Raw genomic sequence first — 24,419 nt, 5'->3', positions numbered from 1 at the left:
CCATTGACTTACGCAAGGCTTCCAGAAGCGACATGAACACAATGTGCTATCCCAACTACACTGCCGCCGCCGCTGCCATGCGAAAGCAGGAAGCTTCTGTAGCTACCACTGGGCCGGATCCCAGCACGGGTAAGTCCCACGTAGAAGTTCTTCCAGGCGTGAAACTAACAGCGGACCAGATTAGGCAGATTGTGGAGGATGCGTACACCATCAACCACGTTCCCGAGCCCACGATGACGCTGGACGACATTGTGGATATCCAACTTGACGCCGTGGACTGCCCGTCTGTCGCATCCCTAGAGACAGGTATCGAACTTGACGCCGTCGACTGCCCATCTATCCCACTCCTGGAGGCAGACACGTCATCTAACTCGGAAACTGTGGATGACTTTCCCAACTACGAGTCCATCTCCTCTCTAGACTCACACAGCTCCCCCGTCCCATGGCGTAAACAAGTCCTCTCCGAAGGCGAAGACGCCTGGATCGAGCGCACCAGCTCGGAGGAAATAATCTCCTATCCCTCCCAAGACGCCAGCGGCCAAACTACCGAATGGAACATCGCCCGCACGAAAGACCTCGACAGCCTCGACCTCACGCCCTGCTTCGTCCTAGACTGCGTCTTCGACGCGCGCCATCTCGCGCAAGACCTTCTGCGCTGCGGGCGCGAGGAGGCAGAGCCCGACTACGCGAGCTACGTGTTTAAGCAGCTCCTGCGCGCGCTGCTCGGTGTCGAGGCTGCCAAGCGGTGGAGCGCGCGGGGAATGAAGTTCCATCAGGAGATGGAGCTGCTTGGCCGCGCGGCTGCGGATCGGGAAAAGGGGCTGCGGCTGTTCGAGCCACTGCGTGTGTTTCTAGAAGGCTGGCGTGAGTGGTTTGGCCAGGCTGTTGCGCGGACGATAGCTGGGCGGGGGGTTGACCTGTCTGGGCAGAGCGCATTGTGGCCGCGGCCGGAGGAGCTGCAGCGAGCTTGTGAGCAGTATGCGCAGGCGCGGTATGAGGAGCTGTGGATGCTGCTGCGGTGCAAGGGCGTTGAGAAAAGTGAGTATGAGCGGAGGGTGAGGAGGGCAAGGAGGGCTGTAAGTGAGAGATGCGAGGAGGCTGGACAGGCTTTCGATGTCAACGATATCCTCTTTTAGGAAGCATTGCATCTGTCATCCGCCTTTTCTGGCTTGCTTACTCACATACCCTCATGCCGTAGCTTCGAGCGATGGTTGCATAAAGAAGTCGAGAACAGAGGAGAGAGGGCAGACAAACCTCAAGACCAAATAATGAAGAAATGAAGATACCGTACTGCCAGACATGACATCGTTTCTGTGCTGATTTTGAACGTGGGAGTGATCCCTGAAATCTGATAAAAAGCTTGGACCAAACAGGAAATGCATTCAACACCTACTAACTAGGGAAGAGGTCTCATCCTCCACTCAATCCCAATAGTAGCTCCACATCTGCAACCCCACAAACTCATCACTATACGCTTTCCCCCTCCCCTCCCCTCCGGCGCCCACACACACAACCAGCGGCAAGAAATGCTCCGCCCCACCCCTCGGATGCATTTCATACGCCCCCTGCCACTTCCTCCAGCCCTCAAACTTCTTTCCCCTCTCCTCCACATCCTCTGTCATTACCGCGTCCCCAACCTGCTTGCTCCACTCCTCGTTCAGCGCCTTGAACGCCGGCGTACGCGTAACGCCGGAGAACATGGCGCGGAGGTTGTGCAAGGAAGCGAAGCCGGAGCCGATGATGGCGATGTTTTGCTCACGGAGAGACGAGAGGGCGCGTCCCATGGCGTAGTGTGCGGAGGGGTTTTCGGAGGTGAGGACGGAGAGTTGGATGATGGGGATTGAGGCGGAGGGGTTGATGAGCATCATGGGGACGAAGACGCCGTGGTCCCATCCTATCATCCTGTTAGCGCTCCATTCTTCCTTCCGTCCAACGACATCCAAGGAAGTGAGTCTCGGCACCTCTGCTCCCATCCATCCTCCCCTGCAACCCGGCTTCCTCCAGGCTCCTCTTCACCAACTCCGCCACCTCCGGACTGCCCGGCGCATCGTACTTCAAGCTATACGCCTCATCGGGAAACCCATAGTAATCATAATACAGCTCATGTTTCTCCCCACTGCTTATCGTCGGCTTATCCGTGCTCCAATGCGCAGTTACCAGCACAATAGCCTTCGGTTGTTCGGGGGTGCCCAGCTTGAGGATCTCCGGTACGCGAGTCTTCAAGGAATGTGTGATTTTGGCCTGCGAGGGGTCCCCGAGGAGCGGCATGGGCCCACCGCCGTGCGAGATGGAGATGACGGGCGCGCGGCGCGTCATATTTGCCATCTTCGTCGAGTAGAATGACAGTGGGAACTGTTGCAGGCCGCGCAGTGGGTTCAGCGAGAAGTTCGTCCAAGAGAGCTCGGCGGAGGCGCTGCGAGGCCGATGCAGATTGAATAGCAGCTGTGTGAGTAGAAACGAAGGGCGGGTTAGTCTCATGATCCATCAAAGAGTGCGATGAGCTCGAATATATCCATCTCGGACGAAGGCATTGATGTGGCTCTCGGCATTGCAGTTCTCGAAGGCGCGACGGTGTTTTGTAAGAGGTTGGGCAGTGCGGAATTGATGCCGCGGGTGCGCCGGAAGCGGAATGGAGCGGCTTCCGATCACGTGTGAGAACCTTTACTGGGGCCAGCATCCGCCTCGAATTCGCGAGCACAATGCCTTCTTGGACTTCGACGTCTACTTGGACCACGTCGCCCTGGCCAATGAAGACATGCAAGTACACTTGTGAGCGTCCCAAGCGTACCATTGCGTAGATAGGCTATCGACATGGCGGCAGGTCAAACTTTAGGTATGCCAAATGGAAAGGCTCTGTGAAGATGTATTTGTGAGTGGAAAGTATATTATGGATGTGCCTTAGAGATACCAAAAGAGGAGATCTGATGATATCCCGAGCAGGAAAACATCCTATGACATCCCGGCACATCCGCAGATGACAGCCGAACGTAGAGATATCCACCCAAAAATGCCCATACTGGCAAGTGCAACGTTAACACTATGGGTAACGACCGCGATGCTAACGGAGCGTAGACCAGTCTCACAACCAAAGAAGACCATGACCCGCCGTGAACGCCCTGGGATCCGAGAACGAAAGCGTGGGGAGCCGTGAAGGAAAGATCTAGATCTCCTCATCCTCCTCGACCGCTTCACTGTTAGCCAAATTCGATATGTTCCTTGAGATGGTGCACATACCCGTCTCGCCGTCGTCCTTGGCCTCCTCCTTGGCCTCAGCCTCAGCCTTCTCGGTCTTGGCCTTCTTGCCGCGACCGCGACCCTTGGCCGGAGCCTTCTTCTTGCTGTCGGTCTTGACGTCGTCCATGGAAATCTCGGGATTTAGCTCCTTGCCTGCCTCGGTGTCGTCGCTGTCAGACTTCGCCTTGCGCTTCCTTCCAGCGGCGGCCTTGGGAGCAGCCTTGGTCTCTTCGCCGGTACCAGTGGCAGGGGCCCCAAGGAAGGCGGCGAATGATGGGTGAGCCTCGACGGCCTTGCGCTTCACCGGGGGAAACATCTTCTTGAGCGAGCCAGCCGTGTTGCCGGTAAGCGTCGCGAAAAGCTCATAGTCGTACTGGAAGTCAACAGGTTAGTGGTCGAAGCAGCACATATCGCGGGTAAATCTGGACTCACCTTGTCCGGCGCAGTGGTTGCGAGGAAGGCAGCGGCCAACAACTTCGTCTCGCGACCGTCGAACCCAGCAACCGAGTTCGGGTCATCCTTAGTGTCCTTCTTGGGAGGCATTGTTGATGATGTTCGGATATTTACTTCTTAGAAGGTGGTTAGAGGTGTTGCTAGAGATTCTCAAAGCGTGATGTGAGACCAAGAACGGAATACTGGAAAGGTTCGACGAGAGTGGAAGACTTGAGGAAGGCGGGCGGGATTTTATGTGTGAGAAGAAGTCCAAGTGAAGGTGGAAAGTACACCGCAGCGATGCGTCGAAGAAACGATAGCAGGTGACAGAGTTTAGGCCCAAGGCCATTGTTGGTATGAAGGTGAAGGTGTATTGCACACCGGATTGCACACCGCCCGCCGCAAGAGTCATCTTCTCCTCCTCTTCTTCTACATTTAGTGTCTACCGCAGTGATGGTCGTTTTAGGCCAAGGAATCGGAATGCGTGTTCCTAAAGCCTTCGGAGCTCTATTAGCTGTTGAGACAACCCGACCGCATTAACTCTGTGCCTAATCTTTTCGTTGGACTTTGGCGCCCTTCACCAAGCTTTCCATATCATTAGCGTCCATGTCTTGCTTTGAAAAATGACGATGTGGTGCGGGGAAGCGAGAAAATGATATATCATGTCTTGAATGGAGCTGCTGTGGAACCTGTCGCCCAGGTCCACGAACCAGAGGCTGAACCCAGTGTGACTTTGAGCTGATTAACTCATGCAAAGAACGTGACGCCAATAGACGGGAGACCATGGTAGCAAATAGAGTGAATGCATTTCGGATTCCATCGGGCAATTTGATGAACACCTGCAATGCAGCAATGCGACGGCGAGAACATGTAGTCTCCCGCTAAGTTCCTACGCTCCGGTGCTCCTTGCGAGTCTCGCTCGCGTCCGCGAAACGGGCACAATCATGTGTCCCTTCGACAGCTGTCGGTTCGTGAGAGGTCCCAGCTACGAGGCGAAAACGTTGGCTCTGGCAGCGTCTAGACCAGCAAGATCGGCGCCGGAACGTTAGCCGGCCCCGGATGTTCCTCTTAATCCGTGTTCGGAATCCCGACCCATTGCTGTGGGACCCAATCTCAATGCTATTGCCATTCCCCTGACGCGGGTTCGAGCGGAGAAGCAGAAAGTGGTACGATGGTCCCCGCCCTTAGCAGTAACAGCGTCCAATAGGGAATATCTGGAGCTGCATCAGTTCGATTGGAGAGATTTGAATGGAGAGACTGCGGGTTCCAGGGGCTAGCATTTGCGGCACGGTTTGACGTTGAGCAGGTCGGCGAGCAAAAAGCAGTGTGATGAAGGCGATGTCCCGAGGCACGGAGACGAAGAGGTGCTAATGTAGAGCGACGAGGAAGAGGCTAGCCCCAGGGCAAGGCCAGGCGATAGGCACACGCCAAGATATCAGACGAGACGGCAAAGACGCGGTCGACCGTCGACTGCCGTCCATGGATCCACGGTTCGCGGGCGTGACAGACGCCAGCGGCCAGGTCGGTCGCTGCGCCGCCTGTGTCGGTGCCAGACTTCAGCTGCTGGTGCTACAGCAGACGTCTCTCTGGCGCGGCGCAGGACGCTGCGGACGGGCGAATCCCAGGGCATCGGACGGCATTATTGAGTGGAGATTGAAGGTTGGTGCCGGACGAGAGTCGACGGTTTGGGGGGAATGCAGCTGCGCTACTGTATAGTGCGGCGGGCAGCAGCGGCGATTCCCCTAGCGGCCCGCAGGCGGTCGTCCCTGCCGCGAGAAAAAGCAAGCGTGCACGCAATTTTGATATGCAACCGCGTCTGGGCCCCACGCTGGGCCTCCATTCTTCAACCCTCGACGCCGCGCAGAGCTGTCACTACTGCTAGCCATTGCCTTCAGCTCGGCCTCGACTCTTGCTCTCCGTGTGACCGCGCCCGGAGCACACTGTCGCTAGTCCTCGAGCTCGCGTGCCCCCGCCGTTGTCAGCTGCCCCTCCATCATCCTTCCGCCCACGTATCCATACCCATACCTCGGGCTCCCGCTCATCGTCTACAACCCCGACGCGCTCGCTAGGACATAAGGGTGCGCCCGCCCTCACCAATTCGCTCCCCAGTCCCTGTCTAACCGTCTTTCTAGGCCAGCCGGTCCACCCTCCACCAGTATGCCGTCCAGAAACATGTCTACCAGCTCCTACCGCGTGCGCGCAAACCACCTGTCGACCGGGCCCCTCGCCTCATATCTTCTGCGCCTCATGTCGATCAAGCAGACGAACCTCTGCCTCTCCGCCGACGTGGAGACCTCAGAGCAGCTGCTCGACCTGGCCGAGTATTGCGGCGACTCAATATGCATCCTCAAGACGCACTGCGATATTATCTCAGATTGGTCCGACAGGACGGCGAGGCAGCTCAAGGAGATTGCCCGCCGGAAGTGCTTCCTCATATTCGAGGACCGCAAGTTTGCAGACATTGGCGGTATGCCTCTCCATTCCGAGTCATGCCCCTTGGTTGCACATGGACACCCTTGCGTTACACGCCCTTGTTGAATTTGGTCCGAGGCTAATGCCGAGCCCTACAGAGACCGTGCAGAAGCAGTACACCGGCGGCTACCACCGCATCGCGAACTGGGCTGAGATCACCAACGCGCACATTCTCCCAGGCCCCGCCATCGTCACTGCCCTCCACAAGGCCGCCGATGCCGTCATTGCGAAACACAACACAAGCGTCTACACCGACATCTCCTCCGACGTGCCTCGAAAGAAAGCGGTCGACATAGAAGATAACGATGACGATGCCACGGCCGATGTGGCGGTCGAATCCCCGCCGCAAACTGAGGATACCGAGGAGCGGCGGTTAAGCATCAAGACCATGGACAGGAAACAGAGCGTTGTTAGTATTAGCACTACTATTTCTATGCGCACAGAAAGCATATCGCCGCGTCCTGCTCCCGACTTCCACCCCGACGAAGCGTTCCTCGTCGACAAGATTACCCTCCTCGGCCGCCTCGGCCAAACGCCATTTCTCCGCGGATTGCTCTTGCTTGCCGAGATGAGCTCAGAAGGTCACCTCATGACCCCGGAGTACTCGGAGAAGTGCGTTGAGATTGCGCGCCAAAACAGGGACTTCGTCATGGGCTTCATTGCCCAGCGAAGTTTGAACTCAGAGCCAGACGACAACTTCATTACCATGACTCCGGGGTGCCAGCTGCCGCCAGTAGGCCAAGGTACGTAGGTCCCGCACTCTAGCATATCTCAGCTTCCCACTGCGGAAAACCCATCCTGGAGGTCTTCAGCAGGTAAAGAGCTGAGACCTGCCGGAGTCTTTACTTCCCCCGTTTTCTGAGACAGCTGCTCATCACCTCCACAGACGGCAAGAAGAAGATGGGCGATAATCTGGGCCAGCAGTACAACACGCCCCGCAAACTGATCCTAGAACAAGGATGTGACGTCATCATTGTCGGTCGAGGCATTGTACGAGCGAAGGACCCGGAAAAAGAAGCCGAGCGATACCGGGTGGAGGGATGGAAGGCGTACGAGGAGAGGCTCGGGGTCCACCACAGGTAGAGAATATCCTGGCCACATATTCCTACCTGCGCCCTCTTCCCTACTTCTTCCTTCTTTTCATGCTTTCAAGCTCCAGGATCACTAATGAGGCAACAGCCTTAAAACCTCGGACTATTGCTTTCTCACGCGCAGGACCCCGGCTATACCTCTGGAGGTCCGGTTGGAATACCGCGCTCGGGCCGAGCAGGCTCGAATAGCGAGGAGTGTCTAGCGTATAACGGTATAATTGGTATGCATCGGGTGGCGTTCAAAGGTATTGTTCTGGTGCTCGAGAGGTGTTTATGCATCGAAAGTCGGGCATGGTATCATGGAGCCGGGAGGCCTTCAGAGCGTTTTCGCGAGGGACTGCATTCTACTCGAGAAAACGGAGTGGAACATTGGTAGCATAGGCATTTTGGGGGTATAGATTTGGAAAGCATGGGTATGAGGGCCAGTCAATGGGCATACCATGAATGCATACATTGGAGGATATCATTTTCCCTATTGACTGCTCTACAGACCTACCGTGCTCCTACCCTTGCGCGTCTCTCGAGCTTGCACTTAGGCCAACGGACTCTAGGCTCTCTCCGTGCTTACGGATCTTTCAGCTCTCGCTCACTCTGGAACTTCGCGCACAGCCGAAGACGCAACAGCACCCTCCGCCTTCTTTCCTGCAAGTACGTTCTCCCCGCTGCCCGTCTCGCTATCTGCTTTCTCAACAGCCGAATTCCCTTTCCTCTCCTTGAAACCCAAGAAGAGGAATCCGACAATGACGGCCAGCCAGTACAGGTTGTACGAGATAACGGAGCCGTAGGTTGCGCTGTTTTGCCAGCCGAAGAGCGAGTTGAAGATGCCCCATCCACCGTCGCCGTTCTCGAGGGGGCTGCAGCACTGCGTCGTGTTAGCTATCACGGAGTTGAATAATTAGGGAAAGACTTACGTTGACATGCCATACACTCTTTCGGATATCATACGAGCCAGGTCCTGCACCTGCTTCTGCGGCACCCTCGCCGGCGAGATTGACCCACGCGTTCTGCTCAAGGTTCCAGACACCCTTGGAGAAGAGGCCTGCGGCTACAAGGTACAGGAAGCAGGTTGAGATGACAAGGAAGATCTGCAACGACGTGCGGTTGCCGCCCTTGTAGATGAGGTACCCGACGAGGATGCCAGCACCGAGTCCGCAGATTACGGCGAGTGGGAAAGAGGTAGCCGGCAACCCCAGGCCGACGCCAGCAATAAACCTACAGTTCCGTTAACACCAGCACCATCTCCTAATTCGAACTCCCGCGACTTACAGCACAGCCTCAATCCCCTCTCTCAGCACCGTAATAAACGGCAGAATAAACATCGCGTATTTCTCGCACCACACCTTCCACTTCCCCTTGGCCGGCACCGCGCTCTCCCTCGTCTCGAGCACACGGGAAATCTTGACGCGCCATTTGTCCTGCAGCTTGCTGACGCGCAGCAGGGCGGCGCCCATCAAAGTGATAATGATGCTGGCGAGGAGTGCGAAGACGCCCTCCCAGATATTCTCGGCGGCTTCAAAGGCGTTGGTGCCCACAGTGTAGAAGCTGCCGATTACGCCGGCGCAGATGATGAGGCAGATTAGGACGCCGAGCCCGACGCCGTACCAGATCTGTGAGGAGGGTTACCAGATGTTCAGACGAGATTCAATTGCTGTTGGGTTGTGTGGCCTTTTGTGGTGGTTTGTACGTACCTGGCGGACGAGCTTCTTGCGGACTTTAGCATCATGCTCGGGGCCGAGAGTTTGCTTGAGGAAGGCGAGGAGCACGGAGACGATGATGCTGGTTTCGAGGCATTCGCGGAAGCAGATGAAGAAGACTAGGTAGGTGATGTTAGCACGTGCACCTGAGAATGGGTGTGGGGTCGCTAAGATTCGAGGACAAAGAAAACTCACCGGGAACAGCGAAGACGTTCGGCATGGTGACTGAGCTTTTGAAAATACCCAAAGAAGCTGGAATTGATCCTCCAAGCGCTGCAGACGTCCAATATTAGCAGAGGAGTGCGGAGAGAGATGGAAGGGGCTTTATCGCTTTATCAGATTAGTAGGATCTATTGAGCCGAGCCGAACTTCGGCACCTGCACCTGTGCATGCTTTTTTAATCTGACACCATCAACGGATGATGGCTGCAGGGATCGCTTGGACAACAGAGACAGCGCAAACCAGCCCTCTCACACCATCTCGCCAGTGCTTTCCACAGCGAGCTGTGTCCTGCGTGCCGTCGATCCCGTTGGCTAAGCACCGCTAAGCACGGTTTTCGCGTAGACCAAGCTCGCTAGCTCTCACGCGGGATCCGATAACAACTACGCTGGAGGCCTTCGCAGGTGCGTACAATGGAACGTATAGTTAGCTGTGTTAGTAGCTTCACTCATTTGTACGGCGAGTCCTTTAATCCAGAGAATTCTGTACCACACGACGCTCAGTTCAAACACGTCGTCCCACACCAATCGCTCCCCAGACAGCTCGCCGATCCGGCCAGAAGGACGCCCTAATGCACCATCGATTATCAGATGGCATGATAACGCCCCTAGCATGAGGCCGCTGCAGCACTAGCTGGACGATAGACCTCGTTTTTCTCTTCTAGCGCTCCATTCTTCGCTTACTTTTGCTCGGAAGAGCATACCGGGGGTCGCTTCTGGCGCCTCGCTGCGAAAATTCTGCGGTTGGGTTTGGAAGAGACGGCGCCTCTCTGCGTCTCCTCGCATTCAACCGTCACACATTCCCCGCTTTCACCCATGCTTTTACCTTCTGGATCCGTCGAAAGATCATCTGATAAACCTGGCCCGAAACTCGGCATTGCAGCTGGTGCCAGCCAATTAGGCGCACGAGCCGGAGAGGGATTTATGTGTCCCACTTATCAATCTAATCTCTCCATCAGCTTAACCCCTTCCCTCGGGACTGCTTCCTACCTACAGCTCTGAGGGCGCGTGTGAGCGAGTTTGCTCTCTTTTCTACCTACAGTCATCTTGGTTGAGCGATTGAACGCTCCAGTTACCACAATGGCGGTATCGTTGTCCAACTTCCTCCTTCCAATATCCCTGCTCCTCGCAGCAACCGTCCATGCAGCAACGGTAACCTACGACTTTGATGTGTCGTGGGTCTACGCGAACCCGGACGGTCTGCAGAACCGCCCTGTCATTGGCATTAACGGCCAATGGCCCATCCCTACCATTAGGGTCACCAAGGGCGATCGCCTCGTCGTCAATGTGAAGAATTCGCTCGGCAACCAGACGACGAGCTTGCATTTTCATGGTTTGTACATGAACGGGACGAACCACATGGACGGCGTGGACGCGGTCACACAGTGTGGAATCGCACCCGGCAGCACGTTCACGCACAATTTCACAGTGAGTCCCATGTTACATGTCGAGACTGGCGACATGGCAATTGCTGATTAGTACAGGTCGACCAGCCAGGTACTTACTGGTACCATAGCCATGTCCGAGGACAGTATCCTGACGGTCTCCGTGGCCCTCTCATTGTTGAAGACCCGGACGACCCGCACAAGGATCTCTACGATGAGGAGATTGTTCTCACCTTCTCGGACTGGTATCACGGCATGATGACAGACCTTCTAAAGGGCTTCATCAGCGTTGCGAATCCCTCTGGGGCCGAGCCTGTTCCGGACTCAGCGCTCGTAAACGAGACGCAGAATCTTACGGTGAAGATCGAGCCAGGAAAGACTTACCTCTTCCGCATGATCAACATGGGCGCCTTTGCTGCGCACTATGTCTGGTTTGAAGACCACACGATGCAGATCGTCGAAGTCGACGGCGTCTACACTGAGCCAGCCGACGCAGACATGCTATACATGACCGCCGCTCAGCGCGTCAGTGTCCTTATCACCGCAAAGAACGACTCCAACTCCAACTTTGCATTCGTCGGTAGTATGGACCAGGTATGAGAACACCCCCTGCGCCGGCGTACTCCCACCAAGCTTCTATCGTGGAGGCTTGGCATCCTTAGCCGTCTAGGCAGCATTAGCGCTGATGATCGCCGTGCAGGATCTTTTCGACGTGATACCCGAGGGCTTGAATCCGAATGTAACGGGCTGGCTGGTGTATGATGACGCGAAGGAGAAGCCTCCGCCCAAGGAGGTGGACAGCTTTGAGCCGTTTGATGACTTCACGCTTGTGCCAGAGGATAAGGAGGAGCTGTATGATCATGTCGATCACACTGTTCAGTTGGATCTCAAGATGGATAATCTGAACGATGGAGCGAATTAGTGAGTTCCTATTTCCAGAGATTGGGATACCCTCATGCACTAACACACTGACAGCGCTTTCTTCAACGACATCACCTACGTCCACCCCAAAGTACCGACCCTCTACACCGTCCTCTCCACCGGGTCCAACGCCACCAACCCCGCCATCTACGGCTCAAACACAAACCAATTCGTCCTGAAAGCCAACGAAGTCGTCGAGATCATCCTCAACAACGACGACCCCGGAAAGTGCGACTCCCACCATATCCACATCCACAAACACTCGTTTCCCCCTCGTATTGACTGACTAACGCTCATCCAGACACCCGTTCCATCTCCACGGCCACGCCTTCCAACTCGTCCACCGCAGCGAAGACGAAGCCGGCTTCTACGACTCCAACGCCGCCCCCTCCTTCCCCGCGACCCCCATGCGCCGCGACACCGTGCTTGTCCACCCCAACGGCAACATCGTCCTGCGCTTCCGCTCCGACAACCCGGGCGTCTGGCTCTTCCACTGCCACATCGAGTGGCACGTGGCCTCTGGTCTGGTCGCCACGATCATCGAGCGCCCACTCGACATCCAGGCGCAGCTCGCCGGTAAGATCCCGCAAGACCACCTGGACAACTGCAAGCTGGATGGCGTGCCGACGGCGGGTAATGCTGCGGGGAACACGGCGGATTTGCTGGATCTGACTGGCGAGAATAGGAGTCCCGGGACGCTGCCGGCGGGCTTTACGGCGCGAGGCATTGTGGCGTTGGTGTTTAGTTGTGTGGCGGCGTTCTTGGGTATGGCGGTTATTGGGTGGTATGGGATGGCGCCTATTAAGGCGAAGACTGGTTAGGAATGTCTATGTGCATGATACCATGGGAACAAGAGTGCTTTTTTAGCGCGTTGGGACTTACTTATTGGAGAGAGAAAGTACCATGTTCTTAGTTCTGAATGACGAGATACCTACTGACTTTCCTTACCGCAATGCAAGTTTAAGGAGTAGCACAAGCTTTGTATACATCTGCAATATCCACCACCATGACGAAACGAAACATTCAGTTCGGATGATTGTTTCACCCTACTCTCCCTGCCTTCGCTTGTCTTTGACCAAATCCAAGTCCTCCCTACCCTCCTATCCATACGCAAAAATTCACTGCTCCTTCCCTGTTCTTTTGAGATGAGTCCCACTCTATCCTCTTTCTACACCACGTCTTGCTGCCTTACCCAGCCTCATATTCATACATCCATCCATCCAGCCAGCCAGCCAGCCCGCTTAATCCCACCGTCTGCCTCGGGCCTATAACTAGGTGCCGAACGTAAGGACGTCAGTGCACGCACCCGTAGCGAGCGTACAACCGTGCGTGCATCGGGCACCAAAGACATGCATCGCTTGTAGCCGCAGCAGGAAAGGAGAGCGCCAAGAGCGTGGTAAATCTCCGGTCGCAGAGCGAAAGTATCTCGCTCGGATGCTGAGTGGGGAGAAAACGCGCGTTGAAAAGAGATGCTATTCAACGAGTTTCTACTGGAGTTGGGGGCTGGCTGGCTAGTGGGAATCACCACTTGGAGAACTTCAGGACGGCGGATGTAAAGTCTAAGGGGCATGTGAAATTGCCGTTGAGGGAGCTCAGGGAGATCAATACCATGCTGAAACGTCTAGTAGCGCGGTGCGCATCACCATGCCTCAGTTTGTACACCGTCGCCAGAGGAATCGGATTAGTCGAAGGGTCCTACTTGCTCCTCGTATACCGTAAGCTCCGTGTTGTCGCGGTGAAGTCTAATTGGAAGTATATGCTATAGTTCGCGAGCAGTCCATAGTGTAGTAGGGGGAAGGGTGACGTAGATGCAAGAGTATTCGGTTTGATATTGCAACAACAAATGCCCCAAACGCCGCTATGCTATGCCTGTAAATGCAACAGTATGACCATCATACAGACGCCCAATATGGCCAAGTATTACTCCAAATCTCGCTATCCGATTTTCGTACCCAACAAAACGCCCGCTCATAGACCCAGCCGCATCAAAACAACATCATTCGGCTACGCCGGTGCTAAGGGGAGAACATCGTACCTCCGCATCAGCGTTGCGACCCATACCGCCGCGGGGGAGAGTCACTCCTCCTCTTCCTCTTCGTCATCGCTGTCAAGCTCAGGTCTGCACGTGCGGCACTCCACGTAGAGCTTAGCGCAGAATTCCCGAACCGTCAGCTCCGCGCCGGTATCAGGCCCCACACAATGTCCCTTCATGCACCACCACGCCCACTGTTCCTTGTTCTCCGGGTCGCGCTCCAGGTAGTTCTCGCCAGGTGACCACATATCCAAGGAAAACGTGATGCGATTGAGTTTGGGGCCTGGAGGCGTGGTGGAGGACGGGGTCGAGGTGCTGCCCATGGTCTTGAGTGACTGCGACGCATGGTACCATACCCAGAGCGGGTTCCAGAGGGGATCGCCGATAGCCTTGACATGCAGATTGAGCTCTTGCACGTTCTCGACTTCTTTGAGCTCTTCGCGCATCTGCCTAGCGAGCACCCAGTCTTCGGGGTCCATGGTTCGCGGATCATTGACGCCGAGCATGTTCGAGGTAGTGACGAGCTTGATGTCGCATTTGCGGAGTTGCTTCAGCATCTCTGCTGAGATGTTCCATATCTTCTTGTTCTCCGTCGTAGGCGCGGTCGGGGCGGTGTAGTTGTGCGGTGAGATGGTCAGGTGGAAGGTGGTCTTCTTGCAGACGATGTCCATGTATTCGGAGTAGATTTGCTTGTTTGCGAGGAATATCCAGTTGCTTCGCTTCTTCCCGTGACCTCGTCCTTTTTGTTGTTCTGCGCTCCCAGACGACCAGCGTCCGGGGAGCATCCAGTTGAGAGGCGAGCCATGATGCTTTGCGCAGGGTGGCGGGGGTGGGTAGTACGGGTCTTCGAGGAGGTTCTCATACACCATGTCTCTCAGCTCAGGAGGGAGCTCCATAAACGGGAAGGGGTTTCCATTGCCATTCTGCATATTCCTGACTCTCTTGAAAATCCAAAAGAAAAAAAGAGGCGTGAGAAGCGCGACAAAGGTAACAACGGCAGATGCGATAGGGCTTTTCCATGTTGGCGGAGATGCGGCTCTTATGATATATTCGCTGTGCAAATATCGCGCAGCGGAGTGTGGGGTCTCGAGCATCGTGACGGCAAGGTGCTGTGCTGTGCTATGTGTTACGGAGACCGAGTTGGGGGTTGCGGCACGGACAGGGGATCGCACGTCCGGCTCCGCTCTACGTACACCGAGTTACTGTGCAGGACCCAAGAACTTCCGTAACTGTATAAACCTCAGCGGGAATGCCCCAGACGAAGCGCTGCCGTCAGCTTTTATTCTCCGAGGCGCGCTGGGATCGAGTAATGGGCGGGTATCGCGGTGTGCAGTGGTGACAGACGAGAAGCGAGTGACGTAGGCGCGATAAAACGACGGTGAAAGGCAGAGGAAAGGCGGTCAGCGGTTTGCGACAGAGGACGGCGGGGCGGCGCCGTGTTCTTCAAGTATGCTGGTGCCTTGCACAGGCGTCAGGGCTGGCCTGTAATGCGCGCTGGCCAGCGATCACCTGCCAATCTGCCAGCTCAGCTCAACACCGCCACACCGCGCTCCTCACGCTCCTCTCTTCAATTTCCGCTCTTCGGAGTGGCTGTCGCGTGCCATCCGCTGACGCTGCTGAAACAAGCGTTGAAACGCGGAGGAGATCCTGCCTGCCCGGCGCTCTGCAGGGCCAAGCCAGCGGAATTCGGAGAGTGACTGTGTCGTCGGAGGCTCATAAATAGACGCGCCAGGAGTGGAGAAATGCGTCTTTGGCGCAGCACACAAATGAGAAGCTTTGCACCGCGATCTCGCCCTGCAAGACAATCAAGAGGATAATCAAAAGAATGCGTGATGACGGAGAAGGGGGAAAGAGCTCGAGCAGCCTGAGGCGTGGCGAGATGACGCTTAGTCAGCAGACAAAAGCAAAATTTCGCGTACCAAATTCCAGACTCCACGGCAAACGGCGAACGCTCTACCAGCGATTTCGGTACATCAAGAAATCCATCACTCATGCGAAGTCGGACGGTCTTGTCAGCCGGCTTCGACTTCTGAATCCCCGTCCGAATTTGCAGAAGCTCACAGCTGAGTCAGAAGAGACGCATACGAGCTGCGGTAACACCAAAGAGATCCTTCACCTCCATCTCGGACGACTCTCCGCAAGAAACAGCCTGTATCCGCACATTCCACTAATCGATTACCACCAAACCACGTTAGAGGGGTGAAATCATGTTTCCCATTCCCAGAGCCCTTCCACTGAGGCAATCGCCTCTAAATACTTTCCCTGGCGCTGAAACACAAGGACAGCTACCAACCATGGGAAATTACGAAATGCAGCAGTGCCTCGACATTAGTCGAAGTCACTCAGCGAGGGGCAGCCAAGGCTCGCCACGAGTTTCCCTCCAAGGTATATAAAGCCCACCACAGACGCAGCACAACCCCACAACAGAGCAGAACCGCAAAATGGCTACTCAACCGGACGATACCTTGATTCCCTTCGGAACCGACTCCGACCGCCCCAACCTCGACTTGCCTCTCCATGGCCTCGGCGTATACCCCGTCGAGAAGTCCGCCGTCGAGAAGTGCCCCGACGAGATATTACTTGCATTCGCCGCGTATCTCGAGAAGGCGGACTTGATCAATTTGGCACGCGTCTCTAAGAGCATGTGCAACATCGCGCAGGACCTACTCTATCGCGCGATTTCCCTGTCTGGTCAACAAGATCGCAATTACGGGACGGAGCCTCAGAGCAGTATTTCAAGGCTTTTATGGACCTTGAGTCGCTCCCCAAGACTTGCACAAAAGGTCCGCTGTCTCGGCATGTACCCTGTCCAGGGCAGCCTCGTGCGGCATGACTTCGAAACTTTCCCGGGAATTCCAGGCTCAGCAGTCCCAGCTATGGTCCACGGCGGGATGGTGTCGTGTCGGATTCTTGAGCCGACTCTGGTAGGGGCCCTACTTTCAATGCTGCCCGGTCTTCGTGAGTTGGGCTTCGGTGTTCTGCCAATCTCCGACGGGAGCTCGTCTCGAGGGCAGAGGATTCTAGACAACCTCGGCATCTGTCCAAAGAAAATGGACATGATACCTGGCCTAGCTAACCTCGAGCGCCTTCATTTCTTTTCGGGCACGATAGATGGGCCATTCCTCGAGCTACCGAAGCTTCAGCATATCAGCCTTCACAGGCAGATAGATGTCGAGCATGTGTATAGCAATGCATCAGCCTCGAAGGTTCACTCGTTGTCCCTTACATACCCGAACTCGATTCTCGTACCCACCCAACCCGGCATACGGGAAGGGCATGTATCGCTCTTGTCATCACTCCCACAGCTTCGATCTCTTACGATCTCACTTCAGGAGGCCCACAACTGCTATATACACCAAGGCACCTGGAGCAAGCTAATCAACGAGTTGGAATGCGTATACAATACGCTAGAAGAGTTAACACTCATGGCTTACGGTGACCCGAAGTGGCTTGACCAGCTCGGAGCCGTCCACACCTTGCGCAACTTCAGCAAACTACGCAAACTCACCATAGCCGAGTCTACTCTGTTAGGAAGCAATTACCCCGGTGGACCACATCATCCCAAAAACAACGTCGCTCACCTTCTGCCAGCCCGTTTGCAGACTCTGCAGATATTGTATCCATGGCTCATCGTCGCCAGTTGGCTGGAAATCCTCTTCATGAAGCACGCCGCGATACCGGATTTAGCTCATGTGGATCTGATCTGCTCGACTCTCAGTGGAGCGTCTAAAGGAACAATTCTGGATTGGACGGACGACATCGTGGGCAAGCTTCGCAGCGTTGGCATTACTGTAACCGTCTCGAATGATTCGAAGTAGCTTTGTCGGCCCAGTCTACAAGCGGTTGTCGCATGTCTCTCCGGTCCTTCCCTTACGATGACGTTCAGAGTTTACAATATCAACTTCGGTCATCGACATTGTCGTGGGTAAAAGTCACTCTGGACTTCATGGCGGACGACCGGATATCCAACACATTAGCATAACGGATGCTAGTGGTGGGCCGAGCTCTCGCAGGGCCTCTGAGCGTAACACTTCTAGTCATTGAAGACACATGGTTGTCGTGTTCCAACGTGTTTCCGTAGTGGTAATGTATAGTATAGAAACTAAATATGTCAAAGATCGACGCCCTTTCTCGGGATTCTCCCATCGTGACGGGTCTATAGCAGAGAATTATATGTCCGTTCCAGTCAGCACAAGCCTGGCAGTTGAAGATATAGTAGATACCTTGAATTCCATGGACTACGTTCAAGAGAGCTGAGTTTCCAAGCCATGTCGCCTCATCATGCCGGGTGGCTTACTACTTTTCACTCTCCCAGGTTATGTAAGTCCGCTCGTATTTCGCATCGCCAACCCTACGCCACCCCGCGAGCCCTGCCAATTACAACGCCGCTCTATGCATGGCGACAACTCGCACCAATCACAGCCCCAAATGGCCTGCTGATCGCACTTGGCATCTGGTGAGGCTACTATTCTTATTTAAAGCACCACACATGGTCTCTTCTCGAATTGAACCTCTCCAGTGCAATATTATATAGCATTCACCACCACCAGCGACTAATCCAGGACATTGCCATACACAATGGACGCTCAAGGCCATTCCCTCGTCTCCTATCTCTGCTCCATCTGTTCCACCATCCCCTGGATCATGTTGATGCCCGAGGACCTCCCCGCTCAACAACACCACAAGTCCCTAGACGCACTAATCACCTCGGCCAAGACATGTCGTCTCTGCAACCTCGTCCTGCACGCCGCCGTCTCCAACTACCGGCGCTCGCTCGACCCCCCCGACGGCCACCCGCGCTGGCGCCGCTTCGAAACCGTGGGCGCAATCGACGATCCCGCCACCGGTGCAGTGCGCAAGATCGCGTACAAAAAAGAGCTGGGCGCATGCATGATGACGGGCGAATCGGACGTGTGCAGCGAAAACCAAAGCCGGGGTGGGTATTTCACCGCGATGAAGATGGAGTGGAGCACGGATCTGCAGTTTGGCCGCGCAGTCATCATCGCAACCAGCGAAACTGGGCAAGCTGAAGGGGTGGCGCCCGTCGAAGACGAGCCGATTGACTTGGAGGAGCTGCGGAAGCTGGTCCCGGCTTCCCATGGCGTGTGGGTGTACGGGAATCACTGGAGTAAGGGCGAAGCGGCGAATTTCAACGAGAGCATCAAGGACCTTAGCCTTATCAATATGGTTGGGATTGGCGCGCGTTTTGCACCTTCGGGGCTTGTGTTTGATGCTATTAATAATCCGACGCGGAGTCTGCATATTCGGGGGAGTGCGTTGTCTATTTGCACGGACGAAGGTAACTATTTTGCGTTTCAGTAGCTAGGGAAGATCGACGGATGTACTGACTTGAGCAGACGAAGGACCACCACATATCCAGCGCCGCTTCCGAGAACTGAAATCAGATTCGGACATTGCGTTTCGTCGATTAGAGCGGTGGATGGAGGACTGCAGGACCAAGCACAAGTGCCGGCCTCCGCTTCTGAATCCCACTTTACCCACGCGGGTCCTTGACGTATTTGCTTCAGACCGGACAGTTGCGTTGCTCGAGACCCGTGGCCAAAGAGGGAAATACGTAGCGCTTAGCCACTCGTGGGGCAAGTCGCCGCGGTTGATGGCGACAAAGGCCACTGTGGAGGACATGGAGGATGGCATCGCTATATCGTTTCTGCCAAAGACATTCCAGGATGCAATACAGATTACTAAACGCCTTGGTATTAGATACTTGTGGATAGGTATGTTAGTCTCCTTCCTCCTCCTCCTTGACTTCGTCGGTGGCCGCTATCAGCGTCGAGACTGCGTGCTCTTTGTTTTCATGTTGAGATAGCGCCTACTAAGGAGTCCTCAGACTGCCTATGCATTATCCAGGACGATGCGCAAGACTGGGAACGAGAAGCCTCTACCATGGGTGATCTCTACCTGAACTCGTATCTTACTATATCCGCCGCCAACTCAACCAACAGTTATACCGGCTGCTTTCCCAAACGCACTGCGGACCCATATATCTCATCAGCATCTCTATCGCTGGGATATAACTCCGCAATACAAGTCCCAGGGCCAGAGAGCTGCACTGTGGGCATGTCCCACGACCCCGGCCGTCCGCCATCCTATCTCCACGTCTGGAAAGAATGGATGCCAGGCTCATGCTCCAACTCGATGCAGCGATGTAGAATTGGAACATTTGGCAAGGAATTCGACCCCATCGCTGACGAGCCCCTGAGTGCTCGAGGTACGTACGCTTGAACTCCATCTCCTTCCAACCATCGACATCGCCTCTGACATATATTACAAGGCTGGACGCTCCAAGAACGCCTCCTCCCAACGCGCATCATCCACTACGCCAAAGACCAAATGTTCTTCGAATGCGCCGACGCCATCCGCTCCGAAGACGGCTTCGTCTTCCCCAGCGTCTTCTTCAGCCTCGACCTGCTCCTGCGCAGCCAGCTAATCGACCATCTCGAGCACGGCGCCTCAAAAGACACGCTCTCGCTCATCCCCGGCGGCGACGCCATGCAAGGCATCCGCTGGAAATGGGGCTGGCTCGGCCTCGTGCAGAACTACTCCCAGCGCAAGCTGACGTACCAGACGGACAAACTAACGGCGTTAGCGGGTTTGGCGCGTATCGTGGCAGAACGGACGGGCGATAGATACTATGCTGGCTTGTGGGCGGCGCATTTCCTCGAGGATGCGTGCTGGCGCGTGTATCCGCAAGAGGAGACTATGGTCAAGCAAAAGCCGGTAAAGGGAAAGATCCTTGGACCTGTAGTCAGACCAACGGAGTACCGTGCACCGAGTTGGTCGTGGGCCTCGCTGGATGCACCGATTCGCTTCCTCGCTCTCAGTTTCCCTAACCTGCTAGCTCGCGTGGTCAAATGTCTTACAACACCAAGCGGCACCGACCCATACGGGCAAGTAAAGGACGGCAAGCTCGTCATCGAGGCACGTATCTCCTCCTTCTCTCAAACGCAAGCTAACACGCCGCCCCAGGGACCCGTATACGAAATCCAGCCCTACAGCCCCAAAGTGTGGAACCACCACGGCATCCCGGTAGAAATCCGCTTCGAAGACGACCGGCCCCCTTCCGACGGTAAACTATACCTCGACGATCCAGCCTCAGAGCTCAAGTTTCCTTGCTACGCGCTCTTCCTGGACCCGGCGTACGCCCTCGTGCTGCGGACCCGCCGTGGACGTCCTGCCATCGACAACGGCGACATCCCACGCAGTGCAGACCACCTGCTGAAGGACGATGTATCCGAGCAGCTGGTGACCAGCAATGATGCGCTTCGCAGCGTGAAAGAAGACCCTCGGCGGAAGGGCTGGGTGTTCCAGGCAATTGCGAACACGGAGCGTATTGGGCTAGCTTCGTTCGCGAAGGGGTACAAGGACGTGCCGAGGGAGGCGCAGGATAGGGAGCCAGCGGATGTGAAGCCCGGGGAAGTGAAGTGGGATGATATTCAGAAGGTGTCGAGGGAGGAGTCGTGGGGCCCGATTACGAAAGATGATCCTGCGATTAGGGTTACGGTGCTCTAACTCTGGTCTGCTTAGCTACTACCAACGTGACGGAAGAGAGACTATTACCTTTGTTAGAGGCTAACGATACCGTGGACAGGGTTCGAAATGTCTGTGGTACGGTAACCGTCACAGATGGTACGCGCTAATTCAGACCATCCGGCCCGACCGGTGCTTCCTCCGCAGGTCTTTTGGGTCCATTTCCGCTGGTCGGCTCGCCGGCTGTCTGCCACATATTCTGAGATAACCCGCGCTTCGCAGGACTAAGCGTCACCGTGAAGCGTGCAGTGGAATGTAATGTGGTACAATACACTCAAAACTCCGCCCTCCGCCAGCGACTTTTTGATCCGCAACCGCTCTCCTCAAAGCTGGAAGCCACTTCAGCTCCAAGTGTCGGCGCACGAGGACAGACCGCGTGGAAGAAACGCCGTCGAATAGTGAAGAGTGGCGGAGGGAGAGGTGAGAGAACGGATTCAGAACCGGCACGACACAGCCGTCCAAGGGGGAAGGGAAGGCGCGAGTGCATGAAGAGAGCCCCCTTCAACTAAGGCCGCAAGTGCATGTGCAGCTGCAGGAAGATGCTATGATGGAGACTCAATATATGAACATTGAACAAACTCATGCATGCTACTGTAGCATCTTGCAAGCCCTTCTCAGTCTCGTTATCCGCTAACCTTGACCTAAGCAAAGCCCACTCTCCTCTCCACTCATATAAACAAGAAGCGAAAGCGTAAAAAGCTCATCAACAAAGAGTAAGCAAGGCCTGAATGGAGAAGAAGCCTCCAACTCCTGGATATCGTGACCCACAGTCCCTGGAAGACGCCTTACATCCCAAATGAAGATTTTGTAAAGGAAAATGGTATCACCGTAACAGCAAACGAACGTTCCCAATGCATGACTCTTGTCTACCCAAAGCAGACAATCCCTGAACGACTCTCTTAAGCACCGTGCAGTATTTCCGTTGTGGTGATATGTTCGCTTAAGCAACCATTGTCTGATACTCAGGCCCTTTTCCTCCTTCATGTGGACCCAATCTTGCGTTCGCATGCGCAAGGCCCGACTTCGCGGCTTCCTGCAGCTGGGCCTCGACTCCACGAGTGACTTCTCGCTCTATGTTCGGAGGCGAGTTGCGGTTCGACGGTAGCCTCGGCTCCTGCGGCATGCCTTGCTGTGCAGCAGGCGTCATTCCGTGGCGAGGAGGGCTCAGTACCGCAGCAGGAGACCCCGTGCTTGCGCGTTCGGCATTTCCGTTACCGTTACCGTTACCGTTCGCGTTGTCAAGCTCTTCACTTTCACTGCGCATCCTACTGTTCATACTCGGTGGTGGATGGGAGAAGTTGCCGCGCAGTTCGTTCTCCCTGACTTCCTTCCAGGAGCACTTGGCGTGCTTCTTTGTGCAGCCCATGCAAGCGGTTAGGTTCTTCAGGCAATCCATGTGTAGCCTGCGACATCGATCGCAGGGAGGTAGTATGCGCTCGCCCTTTGCAAGGGCCTCCATCCGGTGCACCATTTCAGCCTTGAAAGGGCCGCCGTCATCCTTGTCTTGCGGCTGGCTGGCGCGCTGACTGGCTGCTGGAAGTAAGCTCGAAGGCGTGCTCGGGATGGGGACGGGAGAGTTCATGACGTGGTGCAGCTCCGACTCAGACAGATGTGGCGGTCTTTGCTGTACTATATTTGGAGGGGCCAGTTCCGCGGGTTTCGGAGGTCTCGAGGCATTTGACACCGGGGTAGCTGGATGAGAGTCGTTGTGCGGTCCCATAGATAGACGCCTGGCGTCCATGGAGCCGTTCGCGGGTTGCGAAGAGGTGCGCCGCTCACTCACTGTGTGGAACTTGGACATGAGCTCATGTCGGGTGGATGATGATGCGCCGTTTTGCTCACCGTGGGGACGGGAGTTGACAGCGACGAAGCCTCCCGCAGACTGCGAAGACGAACTGAGGTTCGGCGCGTTGGGACTGCCTTGTGATGCGCCATTCATGAGGGCGACATTAGAAGGGCTCGATGGACGAATGGGCGGAGCGGGGCTAGCGGTCGCTCTCCGGTCAAGGATGGCCTGCTTCCGCCCCTTGAGACGATGATTGAGCTGGCGCGTCCGGGCGGCGACTGTTTCAGGTCAGCAATCATCTTGAATTAATCATGGCGACGATCAGCAGCCGTTATAACCGGGCATCGTAGTCCCACCACCCATCTCCGAATGACAAGGCAGGAGCTTCCAGAGGACAGAATGCAATTGAAAGCGGACGCTGGTCAAAGCAAAGATACGTGTAGACTCACCTTGATCAGCCAATTGGCAAATCTGTCCGAGGTTCCTCTCCAAAATCTCCAGCGTGCCCAGCTCCTTCTCTTCATCCTCAATGATGGGCTGCGGCGGAATCAGCTTCTGCGGCATGCCCGACGAGATGAGCACAAAGTCCTCCTCCGATATCTGAACCCGGCATTGCTTGGTGTAGAACTGGCAAACGCGCACTCCCTCGCTCATCTGTCCCAGCTGGAACTGCTCCGGCTTGTTGCGCGCAAACTCAACCACGTCCAGCCATGTTACATTGGTGCCTTCTTTCCCATGGCTCTTCAGCACTCGCGGCGGCCCGTCAAACAGGCGCTCGAATCGCTTGATCAAAATGGGACCCAGCGGTCTTGCGCCGAGGTTGCAGGCCATGCTCTCGTGGCGGTCCAGCACGCCCTGGTAGTCGCTGAGCAGCGACAGGATGTTGGGCAGCGTGTCATCGTTCGTAATGAGCGGCAGGTCGTTTTCGCACTGTCTGGCGAGATAGTTGATCTGCAGGTGGTTGCTCGTCTTGGCGGCCTTTGGCACGGGCGCGGCGGCGGGATGCAAGACGTCGTGCGACGGGCTCCGCTTGCGCTTGAGGTCGGCTTGCGGCGGCGGCGCATGGGGATGCGAGTTCATGGCGGGCGTCGTCTGCGTGTTGGCAGACATGCTTTGCGGTCGCGGGGCGGCAACGGCGCGGTATTTAAGGCGGGAGGGGAGGCCGGAGAAGGGTGGAGGACGGCTAAGCGGAGAGGGCGGGACAGCGACGCGTCGCCAGCGAGCAGCAGGCAGGGCACCGAGCGCACAGCAGCAGCGGCGTGGAGCTAGCTGCTAGAGCAGGGCCATGTCACGACGGAGACGCAGCGCAGCGCAGGGCAGAGGAGGGCGGCGGCAAAAAGAAGAGACGGTGGAGGGCGGCAGGTGGAGACGGGCGTGGAGACGGGCAGGCCGCTGGCTTGACCGTCTGCGCCGGGCGACGGTCGGAAACAGCCACAAAGAAGCAGGGCGCGGCTGGGGTGGTGCCGCTGCGACAAGGCCTCGAAGGGACGGAAACAAGAGGCTAGCTGGCCGCGGGCGGAGGGCGCCTGTGTCCGCGCCCAATCAGCGCGCGCCAGCCCGGCCGGCCTGCGGATCCTGGGCTCGATCAGCGCCGTGGTGGGTGCGC

At 56.0% G+C, this 24,419-nt stretch overlaps 9 protein-coding genes across 9 annotated transcripts; 4 read left to right on the top strand and 5 right to left on the bottom strand.

Annotated features, from left to right (window-relative positions):
• Positions 1 to 41: 41 nt before the first annotated feature.
• On the top strand, positions 42 to 1,136 carry BU26DRAFT_566092 (uncharacterized protein; the record flags this gene model as incomplete). The annotated part of the gene is made up of 1 exon (XM_033833466.1): positions 42 to 1,136. One exon carries the CDS (start codon positions 42 to 44, stop codon positions 1,134 to 1,136), a length of 1,095 nt encoding a protein of 364 aa, XP_033682097.1.
• A 285-nt stretch (positions 1,137 to 1,421) lies between these two features.
• Positions 1,422 to 2,316, bottom strand: BU26DRAFT_429278 (extradiol ring-cleavage dioxygenase; the record flags this gene model as incomplete). Its single annotated transcript, XM_033823823.1, has 2 exons — positions 1,422 to 1,894; positions 1,962 to 2,316. 2 exons carry the CDS (start codon positions 2,314 to 2,316, stop codon positions 1,422 to 1,424), a joined length of 828 nt encoding a protein of 275 aa, XP_033682096.1.
• Positions 2,317 to 2,986: 670 nt separating this feature from the next.
• On the bottom strand, positions 2,987 to 4,129 carry BU26DRAFT_520361 (uncharacterized protein). The gene is made up of 3 exons (XM_033829276.1): positions 3,669 to 4,129; positions 3,073 to 3,609; positions 2,987 to 3,019 (listed from the first exon to the last, which is right to left on the bottom strand). Exons 1-2 carry the CDS (start codon positions 3,775 to 3,777, stop codon positions 3,161 to 3,163), a joined length of 558 nt encoding a protein of 185 aa, XP_033682095.1. The 5' UTR covers positions 3,778 to 4,129; the 3' UTR covers positions 2,987 to 3,019; positions 3,073 to 3,160.
• A 1,447-nt stretch (positions 4,130 to 5,576) lies between these two features.
• Positions 5,577 to 7,447, top strand: BU26DRAFT_341560 (orotidine-5'-phosphate decarboxylase). Its single transcript, XM_033822321.1, has 4 exons — positions 5,577 to 5,744; positions 5,799 to 6,133; positions 6,237 to 6,881; positions 7,025 to 7,447. Exons 2-4 carry the CDS (start codon positions 5,824 to 5,826, stop codon positions 7,219 to 7,221), a joined length of 1,152 nt encoding a protein of 383 aa, XP_033682094.1. The 5' UTR covers positions 5,577 to 5,744; positions 5,799 to 5,823; the 3' UTR covers positions 7,222 to 7,447.
• A 218-nt stretch (positions 7,448 to 7,665) lies between these two features.
• Positions 7,666 to 9,282, bottom strand: BU26DRAFT_520359 (plasma membrane iron permease). The gene is made up of 5 exons (XM_033829275.1): positions 9,119 to 9,282; positions 8,918 to 9,042; positions 8,496 to 8,836; positions 8,141 to 8,441; positions 7,666 to 8,091 (listed from the first exon to the last, which is right to left on the bottom strand). Exons 1-5 carry the CDS (start codon positions 9,141 to 9,143, stop codon positions 7,816 to 7,818), a joined length of 1,068 nt encoding a protein of 355 aa, XP_033682093.1. The 5' UTR covers positions 9,144 to 9,282; the 3' UTR covers positions 7,666 to 7,815.
• Positions 9,283 to 9,960: 678 nt separating this feature from the next.
• BU26DRAFT_551946 (multicopper oxidase) lies at positions 9,961 to 12,440 on the top strand. Its single transcript, XM_033832128.1, has 5 exons — positions 9,961 to 10,569; positions 10,626 to 11,120; positions 11,227 to 11,447; positions 11,502 to 11,675; positions 11,749 to 12,440. Exons 1-5 carry the CDS (start codon positions 10,222 to 10,224, stop codon positions 12,266 to 12,268), a joined length of 1,758 nt encoding a protein of 585 aa, XP_033682092.1. The 5' UTR covers positions 9,961 to 10,221; the 3' UTR covers positions 12,269 to 12,440.
• A 771-nt stretch (positions 12,441 to 13,211) lies between these two features.
• Positions 13,212 to 15,998, bottom strand: BU26DRAFT_541239 (uncharacterized protein; the record flags this gene model as incomplete). Its single annotated transcript, XM_033831585.1, has 2 exons — positions 13,212 to 14,517; positions 15,991 to 15,998. 2 exons carry the CDS (start codon positions 15,996 to 15,998, stop codon positions 13,524 to 13,526), a joined length of 1,002 nt encoding a protein of 333 aa, XP_033682091.1. The 3' UTR covers positions 13,212 to 13,523.
• Positions 15,999 to 18,057: 2,059 nt separating this feature from the next.
• On the top strand, positions 18,058 to 21,009 carry BU26DRAFT_566084 (HET-domain-containing protein; the record flags this gene model as incomplete). The annotated part of the gene is made up of 4 exons (XM_033833465.1): positions 18,058 to 18,778; positions 18,837 to 19,214; positions 19,328 to 19,708; positions 19,772 to 21,009. 4 exons carry the CDS (start codon positions 18,058 to 18,060, stop codon positions 21,007 to 21,009), a joined length of 2,718 nt encoding a protein of 905 aa, XP_033682090.1.
• Positions 21,010 to 21,513: 504 nt separating this feature from the next.
• BU26DRAFT_520355 (uncharacterized protein) lies at positions 21,514 to 24,344 on the bottom strand. Its single transcript, XM_033829274.1, has 2 exons — positions 23,263 to 24,344; positions 21,514 to 23,091 (listed from the first exon to the last, which is right to left on the bottom strand). The coding sequence occupies exons 1-2, from the start codon at positions 23,921 to 23,923 to the stop codon at positions 21,968 to 21,970; spliced, it is 1,785 nt and encodes a 594-aa protein (XP_033682089.1). The 5' UTR covers positions 23,924 to 24,344; the 3' UTR covers positions 21,514 to 21,967.
• Between the last annotated feature and the right edge of the window lie 75 nt (positions 24,345 to 24,419).

Source organism: Trematosphaeria pertusa (genome assembly GCF_010094035.1).
Source record: "Trematosphaeria pertusa strain CBS 122368 unplaced genomic scaffold BU26scaffold_9, whole genome shotgun sequence".
Taxonomy (NCBI): domain Eukaryota; kingdom Fungi; phylum Ascomycota; class Dothideomycetes; order Pleosporales; family Trematosphaeriaceae; genus Trematosphaeria; species Trematosphaeria pertusa.
Note: the sequence above shows the minus strand (reverse complement) of the source record. Positions and strands in the feature narration are given on the sequence as shown.

Bases quoted from the DNA above. Each gene is read 5' to 3' on its own strand.
- BU26DRAFT_520361 (XM_033829276.1), bottom strand. From the start codon at position 3,777: ATGCCTCCCAAGAAGGACACTAAGGATGACCCGAACTCGGTTGCTGGG. The intron at 3,610-3,668 runs AGGTGAGTCCAG...CTGTTGACTTCC, and splicing joins CGCAACCACTGCGCCGGACA to AGTACGACTATGAGCTTTTC.
- BU26DRAFT_520359 (XM_033829275.1), bottom strand. From the start codon at position 9,143: ATGCCGAACGTCTTCGCTGTTCCCG. The intron at 8,837-8,917 runs GTACGTACAAAC...CCCTCCTCACAG, and splicing joins GCAAGAAGCTCGTCCGCCAG to ATCTGGTACGGCGTCGGGCT. The intron at 8,442-8,495 runs GTAAGTCGCGGG...ACGGAACTGTAG, and splicing joins GAGGGGATTGAGGCTGTGCT to GTTTATTGCTGGCGTCGGCC.
- BU26DRAFT_341560 (XM_033822321.1), top strand. From the start codon at position 5,824: ATGCCGTCCAGAAACATGTCTACCAGCTCCTACCGCGTGCGCGCAAAC. The intron at 6,134-6,236 runs GTATGCCTCTCC...CGAGCCCTACAG, and splicing joins CAAGTTTGCAGACATTGGCG to AGACCGTGCAGAAGCAGTAC. The intron at 6,882-7,024 runs GTACGTAGGTCC...TCACCTCCACAG, and splicing joins GCTGCCGCCAGTAGGCCAAG to ACGGCAAGAAGAAGATGGGC.
- BU26DRAFT_551946 (XM_033832128.1), top strand. From the start codon at position 10,222: ATGGCGGTATCGTTGTCCAACTTCCTCCTTCCAATATCCCTGCTCCTC. The intron at 10,570-10,625 runs GTGAGTCCCATG...TGATTAGTACAG, and splicing joins CGTTCACGCACAATTTCACA to GTCGACCAGCCAGGTACTTA. The intron at 11,121-11,226 runs GTATGAGAACAC...ATCGCCGTGCAG, and splicing joins TCGTCGGTAGTATGGACCAG to GATCTTTTCGACGTGATACC.
- BU26DRAFT_520355 (XM_033829274.1), bottom strand. From the start codon at position 23,923: ATGTCTGCCAACACGCAGACGACGCCCGCCATGAACTCGCATCCCCAT. The intron at 23,092-23,262 runs GTGAGTCTACAC...GACCTGAAACAG, and splicing joins TTGCCAATTGGCTGATCAAG to TCGCCGCCCGGACGCGCCAG.